The 10,399-nt window shown below is 35.0% G+C and overlaps 1 protein-coding gene across 1 annotated transcript; it reads right to left on the bottom strand.

Annotated features, from left to right (window-relative positions):
* Positions 1-1,696: 1,696 nt before the first annotated feature.
* LOC112723576 (plasma membrane ATPase 4) lies at positions 1,697-7,623 on the bottom strand. The gene is made up of 15 exons (XM_025774993.3): positions 7,442-7,623; positions 6,072-6,191; positions 5,736-5,972; positions 4,805-5,566; positions 4,577-4,699; positions 4,380-4,484; positions 3,978-4,287; positions 3,654-3,892; positions 3,527-3,559; positions 3,350-3,431; positions 3,085-3,245; positions 2,823-2,990; positions 2,554-2,736; positions 2,271-2,452; positions 1,697-2,135 (listed from the first exon to the last, which is right to left on the bottom strand). The coding sequence occupies exons 1-15, from the start codon at positions 7,487-7,489 to the stop codon at positions 2,039-2,041; spliced, it is 2,850 nt and encodes a 949-aa protein (XP_025630778.1). The 5' UTR covers positions 7,490-7,623; the 3' UTR covers positions 1,697-2,038.
* Between the last annotated feature and the right edge of the window lie 2,776 nt (positions 7,624-10,399).

Genomic DNA, 10,399 nt, shown 5'->3' with positions numbered 1-10,399 from the left:
CTATGGTCTCAAACAAGCTTCCCGTCAATGGTATCACAAGTTCATCAAGTCATTACCTCATGGTTTTGAGGTAAATATCATAGATGAGTGTGTATATCGCAAGTTCAGTGGGAATAAATACATCTTTTTGGTCTTACATGTTGATGACGTTCTACTTGTCAGTAACGATATAGGCTTATTGCATGAAACTAAGAAATTTCTATCGAACAAATCCGAAATGAAAGATTTTGGTGATATCTCTTTTATATGTACACTCATAGGGAGGGAATGGACAAGCCAACATGTGATGAAAAATCAGCAGCAGCTAAACATGAAGCAACAACAAAGTGGGTGATTGAGCTTGAGCAATTGACAGTTAAAATTTCAAGAAAAGCACATCGCTCTAGCAGCAAAACAGCATTAACAATCCAAGTTGCAGCAACAAACAGTACAAAGAACATGTAATTTACTCAGTCAACACTCTTTCCAATGAATTCAACAGTCAATTATAGGTAGAGAGTGTAGATCAAATAATCAAGTCTCACGGAATCAAAATTGAAGTTCAATATGCATTAAGAAACTAACTAATAATCCTAACAATGAGAATTTACACAGCAGCAATGTAAAACATCAGTCTCAGCAATTTCCATTAACCAACCCTAATCCTAACAACTCAAGAACAATTGAACAAACTAAATATAATGAACTACAAACAATGATTGCACAGACAACAGCATTAAGCAAGCAAGACCTAATCCACTATCCACGCCAGATTCTCTAACAACCTAATGTAACTAACTAATCTAACATAATTGAAATTAGCTAAACAAAACTAACTAAACAATATTAATTAACTAATTGCAATAACAGAGTGAATTAAACAAAGAGAAATAAGACATGGGAAGCACGGGGGTGGTAATGAGAGAGAGAGAGGAAATGATGGTTGGGCCCTAGTAGTGCGCCGGTAGAGAGGCGGCGGCGCGGCGGTAGTGGGTCGCCGAGAAGGTTGTCGTGGACGAACGGTGGGTGGAAGGAGAGTGAGAAGAGAGAGAGACTAATGGGAGTAAGGGAGTGAGAAAGAAAAGAAGACGCGAAAAGAGAGGAAGGAGGAGGTCGCCGACGTTGATGGTGGCTGACAGAGGCGCAGCGGTGATCGAAGCAAGGGCTGAGGAAGAAGAATGAAAGGAAAAAAAGGACGAAGGAAGAAGAAAATGGCAGAAAAATTTGAAAGATTGGGGGAGGTTACCAAACGGCGTCGTTTTCGTTGCAGGGACTTATATGTCCTGTTTCGAATTAATCCCTGCCACGTGGCCTCCATGACGGCGAGGTCAGCGTCACTTCTGCCAGGTCAGACTTTTCCATCCAGTCCAAACGCCTAAACTCAACGGAAGAATTGAAATGTCCACGTTTTTTGGGGTGAGGGACTTAAATATATTTTTTTTGTTGAGAACGAAAATATCCACACAAAAAAAAAGTCAAGAATCTATTTGTCCTTTACTCTTAATTTATTATTATTATTGTAACACATGACTCTTCTTAAAGAGCGGTAGCATGGTTTGGTACCCTCGTCCTTTTCAGAAGTAGTTATTCACTAATCAGATTTTATATTTTGATTTAGTCTGAATTCAGATGATTTCTTTTGATAGGAAAGAAGTAAGAAATTAAAGCGAGACTGAACAAATGAATTTTGCATGATGGTGGATGGATGGATAGGAGCTAAGAATAACAGTTATTCTCCAATATGAAGAAAAAGAATCCCAATATTGACACATTTATGATTTCTCTTGTAATAGCCACCTAAATACGACATACAGTTGAAGCGAACAACAGGTAATTGACCAAAAGCACCCTAAACCATATGAAATCAAGGACTGAATCTAAAACTACTTTGCCCTTGTCATCGAATAAAAAAAGAAGACAAATAAAAACACCCGCCCCATTTCAGATTAAAAAGGTAAACAACAGTAACCATTTAAAAAAAAAAGTTACGTCTTCTTCTCTTCTCTTTGTTGTAGGTATGCCATTGAATTGAACTCTATCTACAATTTTGGAGTGTTGTTCAGACAGTGTAGTGCTGTTGGATTGTATCAATGTCCAAACCTTTTAGCTTCACCACTGACTCAACATGTCCCTTTAGTGTGTGAAGCTCACGAAGCCTGTAAAACATAGGTGAAATTATAAAGAAAATTTTCATGTATTTGTATGCAAACAAAAACCAAAATGAAACAAGCATTAAACGTGCCTCATGAGTATGCATGCAAAAGTATTCAGTAAAGGGTGAGGTTGCTAACCTTGCAACTTCGGCTCTTCTCTTGGCTTGCTCGGCAATCTCGGAGAGTTCCCTATAACTATTCTTCTCATTGAAGATGCCGGAAGTATCCGGTGGTTGAAGACCATGCAGAGTCCTCTGAGCAAGAGCCCACTGAGCTTCCCTCTCTTCCTTACCGTAGTCTTTCTTGGTGGTGAAGGCAGTCTGCCATGCACATTTTTTAGACAAGAGTTCAAAATCTACTCTTGGAAATTCTCATTTCAACATTGCACAAAGAGGAATAACTGAATGAGCAAAGAAAATACCTTGTTTTCTAGCAGATTTACCCAAGCCTTGCCGCTCAAGATGTAGCGGATGGCGAACTTCATGAAGTCCAGAGGAATATAGAAGACAACACTGTAGAGCCAGATGACTCCAGCCCAACCCCAACCAATTCCTTTCACCTTTGCAAATCCCCAATCCGCATATACTGCTATGATTGTAGCAATCTGCAAAGACAATATGCAACAAGCTAGAAATGTTATTCCCTAGAAAGAAACTAGTTACATTCTATTTGGATCAGCATCACACTTACCAGCTGAGCAATAATAAAAGCAGAGACCAATAACAATCCGGGGCGTTCAACGAAAGACCAGCTGCGCGAACGAGTTACAAAGATCAAAGCCTGGCTAACAATACTGACTTGTAGATACAGAGCAGACATAATTTCATCATGACTAAGGTGTCTAACTCCAAATTTGTCCTGAAAAATATAATCATGGGGGCTATAAGTTTGGTTCGAAATAGAACTCTAACAAGATAAATGCTGGAATATATGGCAGTTATATATTTCTTACAGGGAAGAAGCTAGTTTCTTTCATTGCCCAGAAGAATATGACAGTCATCAATGCCAAGTAACTTCCAAGAACAGTCCCAGTGGCGAATATTTCTTGCAGTTTCCAGCTGTCAGGCAAGGGAGATGGTTTCACACGATCCTTCGAAATTGTCATTATTGTTCCTAATAGTATGAAAATGAATATGTTTAGATCTCCAGTGTCAATAAGCATAGGCATTAATAGAATTCAAGTCTATTTCGAAAGGAATATCTAGTTGAAGCCTTACCATCATTTAGAATGGCAATGATCAAAACCATGAAAGGCGAGAAGTCAAACTTCCAGATAAGTGCAATGAGCATGAAGCCAAACTGCATTCAGAAAATAAGAGAACCGAAATTGATTAATATTCATTCAATCCTTTTCATATGAAATACATATGGTAATAACATTACTATCCACTTACCACTATACGGATGGTGATAGATACTGCATAGATCTGAAATGCAAAGAAAACAAAACAAATTAAATCAATTTATATAAAGCAAGAGCAAAGGAGATTATGTTAATTAAGAAATAAGAGAGCAACCAACCGTATAGTTCTTCATTCTTTGGAAAATAGCTCTGCTGGTTAAGACTGCACTAACAATAACACTCAATCCTGGTTCAGTCAAGACAATATCAGAAGCACTTCTTGCAGCATCAGTGGCATCAGCAACAGCAATTCCAATATCAGCCTTCTTCAAAGCAGGAGCATCATTGACACCATCTCCGGTCATTCCACAAATGTGTTTCCTCTCTTGTAACTTCTTGACAATTTCATATTTGTGCTCTGTATGTATATAGATAGGAGTTGATAAGTACATATCTCAAAAAGAAGGAAATGGAAAATTTTAACGAAATGGTAAAGTGTGAACCTGGAAATACTCCAGCAAATCCATCAGCCTTCTCAATCAGCTCTTCCACTGGAAGTGCAGCAATACTTGCATCCTTGTCTTGACCAAGTAAGGAAGCAGACGGATACATATTTGTTCCCATCCCAAGCCTCCGGCCGGTCTCCTTAGCAATGGCAAGTTGATCACCAGTAATCATCTTGACATTTACCCCGAGGTTAAGAGCTTGTCGGATAGTCTCAGCACTATCATGTCTTGGGGGATCAAACAATGGCAACAAACCAACAAACTGCCATGGACCACCGGCACTTTCCTTTGTTCTCTCTGGGACTTCCTGCAGAAGTAGCACCAAGGGGATTAGCAAAAGAGAATGCAAAACCTCAGAACCTACTTAAAATTAAACATGAAGATCATATATGGCCTAACCTGTCTAGCAACAGCGAGCGAACGAAGCCCTCTGTCTGCAAACTTGTCAATAATAGCATGGCACCTTTTCTTAGCATCTTCCCTAAGGTTACACAAGGCAATGATCTGTATACCAAGAAAATTAGATCAGCATCAATGGAGCTACTGCCTACTAGTAATAATTGACAAATCTCCATAAGTGTGAACAATGAGATTACCTGCTCAGGAGCACCTTTGCTCGCCCTGTGCCAATTTCCATCAGAATCGATGTAAGTCAAAGCTGTTCTCTTGTCAACTGGATTGAATGGCAAGAAATGCACCTCTCTTATCCCAGCCCTTGCCTGCAGAAGGAATATATTTGTTAAAATATTATATAAGCATTGACATCAACATTTTCTTTCTAACAAGGAACTCAATGGTATTGGTACCAGTCACAACTCACAAACCTCTTTTGGGTCAGCAAGCATTCCAACAATGGCAGCATCTATTGCATCCTGATTTTCAGTCCTGGAAGCCCTTGCAGCAAGAAGGATAACATGTTCCTTGTCCACACCCTTTGCAAAAACCTCAATCAAGTTCCTGTCAACGCTCAGCTTGTTCAGGGTGAGTGTCCCAGTCTTGTCACTGCAGAGGACATCCATGCCGGCCATTTCTTCAATGGCAGTCATACGCTTGGTGATAGCACCCTGCTGAGAGAGCCTGTGAGAGCCAATGGCCATTGTGACAGACAACACAGTTGGCATAGCAATGGGGATTCCACCAATCAAGAGGACCAACAGGTTGTCAATTCCATCTCTATATTTGCGATGCTGAATAGGGTACATGACTATGATCTCAGCCAACATACCAACAGCAATGGAACATATGCAGAAGTTTCCAATTGCTGTGAGAACCTTCTGGAAGTGTCCAACTTGGTTGGTGCTATCCACGAGGTGTGCCGCCTTGCCAAAGAATGTGTGGACACCAGTTGCAATGACGACGGCTTCAATTTCACCTTGTTTACAAGTTGAGCCAGAGAAAACCTCATCCCCTGGATTCTTGGTGACCGGAAGGGACTCTCCGGTAAGAGCGGATTGATCGATCTTTAAAGGATCACCCTCAAGAAGACGAGCATCAGCAGGAACGATATCACCTAGTTTGATGCTAATGATGTCTCCAGGGACCAGAATTGCCGCTTCTTCCTCACACCATTTTCCATCTCTAAGGACCTGCAACCACATTGCATTTAGAGTTCATAATCATTTATATTTATTTTTCAACAATTGAGATGTAAAAGCTCTCCTTTTCATGAGTATGGTTAGTTTAAATAGACACATTAACTAAACGTATCTCTCGGAGTACAAATTCAATAAGCATGAAAGTATTTGAATTGATTACCTTAGTCTTGGGAGCAAGTCCAGCCATAAGAGCAGCAGCAGCATTTCCAGCATTGTTTTCTTCAATGAAACTGATGGTGGAGTTAATAAACAACAAGCAAATGATACCAACGAAATCTTGCCAATCCGGAGGCTTGCTTTCACCATTTGCAAGTACAATAGCCATGATAGCTGCAGCTTCCATGACCCATGACAGGGGATTCCACATGAACCCAAGAAACTTGAGGAGTTTGCTTTCCTACATACAACATTGAAATTTGCTTCCATCAGCAAATGCACTTAGCAACTGTGTGTTAGAAAAGTATTACTTTAGGCAAATGTATCATAAGGAAGGAACCTTCTTCTCTTCTAGCTTGTTTGGGCCAAATATTTGAAGCCGATTGGCTCCTTCGTCCGATGACAAACCTTCTCTCGAACATTTCAGTTGCTGGAACACTTCCTCAATAGGAATACGCTCCTGTAATGATTATAAGCGAACAAGTGATGTTATAAAATTGGATTGGATTCCTTAAACAGATACCCTGCATCTGCATGTCCCCCTCCTCAACAAATAATGCTACATTCTTAGTCACTTCAAGATTCATGATTATACAAGCATAATTGCATACTCTAGTTTTTAATATACATGCATAACATGATAGCTTTAAGCTTTCTATTTACTTATATCAACCCTTACTTATTGGTACATAGGCATGTGTCAGTGTGTCACGTTTTAATGATAATGAATAAGATGTGAATAGATGAGAAAATGTATTTGGCTGTGAAGACGGTGTTATGAACGAAGAATTGAAAGCGTTGACTATAGAGCACCCTAAACTATTACTGTGTCAGTGTCAGACGAGACAGAGCAACCGTCCCTGGCCTCCACGTGAAAAAGTGCCTCCAACAGCTTGCACCACTAAGGACCTGTTTGGTTTACATTTTACTTCACCACACCTTGAATCAATTACCCTATTCCCTAGATCTCACGAATAATTAACACAGTCCATAATTAACCCACTAGTACGAATTTAATATATTGAGAATTAAGAGAATTGTATAATATAGGAGTTTTAAAGGGCAAAGTGGAGAAATAAAAAATAACGGGAAAATTAGTGAATAAAATAAATAAATAAATAAATATAGAAAAAGCTGTGGTCCCTGACTGGGACTGAGGGGCGTTAAATAAAAAGAGTTAATAATAAAGATGGTGGGAGGGGCGGCCAGACATGAGGAAAAGGTGAAAGTACCACGGAAAAGTACTTTTAAAATTCCTGAAAACCAAACAAGGCGCAGACACAGAAAGAGACAGACGAAAAATAATCTTCACAGCTTGGACGAATGAGAAAATTTGATTCGTATTCAAAACCGTATACTTTCTGTCCCCTCATCGATCCAAACAAAAGGAAAGAGCATACAACTACTCCATCTATCTCTACGGTTATGGACTCTTGCTTTTGGAATCAACGCTCGCTTAGCTTTCACACCGTATGTATGTATGTATGTATGCATTTGCCTACGACCTACGTACGTCAGCTCTACAACTCTTATACGGATGCAGATCGGAGCGAGGAAAATAATAATCGTTAAGAAATCTCAAGTTCTCAGAGACTTGCGTTGAAACTTGAAATTTTCAAAAGCACATAGCAGTAACAGAATTTGCAGAGAAAAAGAAAATGCAGAAAACAAAAGGAGAGAGTATGTGAAGGAAAGAATATATGAATATACCAAATCAACAGTCTCGTTCTTGATCTCCTCTAGGGTGATTGCCGCCATTGAAGGAAGGAATTGGAGGAAGCAAAATTAAAGGAGGATTGTGAGCTAACCCAGAATGCAAAGGTCTTTATATATATACGCTGGTGAGTGGTGAGTGGCGAATGCAAATTGCGAATGCGAAGCCCAACGGGTGTGTGTTTCTCTCTCCTCTATACCGGTGACTTGTCGGTTGCGGCTTCCTGGTTGACGCTGATGGGGTCCACACCTTTTGACTCTCTTGTAGTTCATTACCTCACATGAGTTGTGAGTTGTGACTTCAGGTCACTAGGGTTTTTCTTAGTTATAACTTGTACTACTTGTATTCGTATTTCTTATTTAGACTTTTTTTTTTTTTGTATTTCAGTTTTTCTCTTCTCAAAAAGGAAAAATCTTTTTAGAACAAAATTAAATGTTTATATAGTTTATTTTTACTGCTTTCTCCCCCGAATAATTATAGGATGATTGTAATTTTATATTCTACATTTATGTCCTGGGATTTGTTACTATATATTAATATATAATCAATTTACCATATTATCATTATTATCTTATCATAATTGAATGTTGAAAAGTTTTAAAATTCTTGTGAATCTCACGAAATAAATGAAAATATCTATGAGATTTTAAAACTATATTTCTACAATATTAATACAATCACTCTTTAGTCTACTATTTTTAAGGATAAGATTTTATTAGATTTTTTTATTAAATTTTAAGATACTAATATTATACTTGAAGAAAAAAAACTAATGCAAATTATATATGTCATATATTTCTAACATTTTAACTAGATTTGATCTCTTTTCATTTTATACATTATTTATGTTTTGATTCATTTTAAAATTTTAGATGTGAATATATTATGCATATCGGTGGACAAAATAAGCGGGACAAACAAATCTGAAAACACGCTAACAGGTAGAGAACCTCGAAGCCTCCCTCATTCTTTTTCATTTTTTTGTTCATGAAAATTATATTTTGATTATTATGAGGGAAAAAAAAAAGGAAAAAGACTTTAAGTACGTGAGCCCCACAATAATATGATTAAAAAAGAACGTTAAAAGCAATATCAATAGGAATAGGAATGGGATTTAGGAACTTTGGGCTGAGAATTCAGGTTCCAATAAAAATCGACAAATTTCCATATAAGAAATGTTTATATTTTAAAATGTTTTTGAAATTATAGATATAGTTAGCAATAAGGCCCCAGAAATCCTGATGAAAATTGCCTGCGGGTGTTCTCAGTTTCAGCTTTCTGCTCGCGCTACCCACTTGCCGGTTGCTCAATTTTGCATTTCTTCCACACCGTTGATCTTTCCAACGTCTGCGATTGACTAATACTAGGGATCACATGTGGTCAAGCTCACGGTTAGCCTCCTCTTCGGCGGCTTCATTCCCCACCCCCTTTGGTGCCAAACCCGGTCAAAGCAAACCCTATATAATATATAAATTTGGGAAATTACTTATAAAACACGTACTAATACTTAACCTTTTTGACTTTGACACAAATCTTTAACTAACCCTTTCTCTAATTCCTTTAATTTGGGAGTTTGCTTCTTTTACTATTTATTTAGTTGTTAGAAAAAATTATTGTAAAAGACTGTTAAAAAGATTTAATTATTAAAATAGATTTTTAATATTAAAATTATTAAGAAGGATTAAATTTTTTTATAATATTTAATAAAAAAATAAAATTTTTTATAAAAAGATAAATATATTTTTAATATTTTTATTTATTTTTTAAAATTTTTATATTAAACATTTTTATTTTTCCTAAAAATTTTAGTAATTTTTATTATTTATTTATTTATTTTTCTGATCTTTTGTCTTTTTTTCGTTGGATAAAGATTACAAAAATAAAAAAATAAATAAAAATAAATAAATAATTAATAAAAATTATTAAAATTTTAAAAGAAATAAAATTTATCAACATAAAGATTATAAAAAAAAATAAAAAAATAATTAAAGATATATTTATTTTTTTATAAAAAAATTTGATTCTTTTTTTTAAATATTATAAAAAAATTTAGTCATTCTTAATAATTTTAGTAGTAAATTTTTTTTTTAATAATTAAATCTTCTTAATATATATATATATATCATGTTAGGAAAAACAAAAAAATAATTATAATTTATCTTATTTAAAATTTATTAATTATTATTATTATAATAATTAATAAGTATTAAATAAAATAAATTTTAGTTATGTTTAACTAATTATTTTTTATTATTAAACATGAATATATATACACCAAAAATCGACCTAATATTTCGATTGGACCTTAAAGTTATATTTGTTTATTAATTTGATATTTAAAATTTTAATTATTTAATTTAATTTTTTAATTTAAGATTCATGACTCACGATTAATGTCTGACTTTATTTTTATCACAGAATCGTTAATAATATCCAAAAATAGACTAATCAATGATTATCACATTGGACTTTTTAATAACTAATTTATGTGACAATTGACCTCAATTTTTTACTTAAAAAGTCTTTAAAACTTTTATGTGAAATTTGGATTAGGGTTTTAAAAGCTTCAAAAAGAAAATGTAAAAGTAAAAAAATTTCAATTATCAAATCAAATGGTCGTTAAAAAGTCTAACGTCCTAAGCTGCTAGTCCATTTCAATACACTATTTATGATTTTATGACAAAAATAAGGTCAAGTATCAACTTTGATTATAAATACTAAGTTGAAAAACCAAATGGAATGAATCCAAATTTAATTTGTGAACTAAATTAAAATATAAATATAATTTCAAATATTAATATGAATATTAACTCACTAAAATTTAATCATTAGGTATAAAATAAGTATGTATTTAGTATTTGATAAAAAATATTATATTACTATAAATAATTTTAATTATTTATTTATGACATATTTAATTATTTTAATGATTTATATTTAGTTAAAAATATATA

Source organism: Arachis hypogaea, chromosome 11, assembly GCF_003086295.3.
Source record: "Arachis hypogaea cultivar Tifrunner chromosome 11, arahy.Tifrunner.gnm2.J5K5, whole genome shotgun sequence".
NCBI lineage: Eukaryota > Viridiplantae > Streptophyta > Magnoliopsida > Fabales > Fabaceae > Arachis > Arachis hypogaea.
Note: the sequence above shows the minus strand (reverse complement) of the source record. Positions and strands in the feature narration are given on the sequence as shown.

Excerpts from the sequence above, each read along its gene's own strand:
- LOC112723576 (XM_025774993.3), bottom strand. The coding sequence starts at position 7,489 with ATGGCGGCAATCACCCTAGAGGAGATCAAGAACGAGACTGTTGATTTG. Across the intron at positions 6,192-7,441 it reads AGAACGAGACTGTTGATTTG|GAGCGTATTCCTATTGAGGA; the intron begins GTATATTCATAT and ends TAATCATTACAG. Across the intron at positions 3,560-3,653 it reads AAAGAATGAAGAACTATACG|ATCTATGCAGTATCTATCAC; the intron begins GTTGGTTGCTCT and ends TTTGCATTTCAG.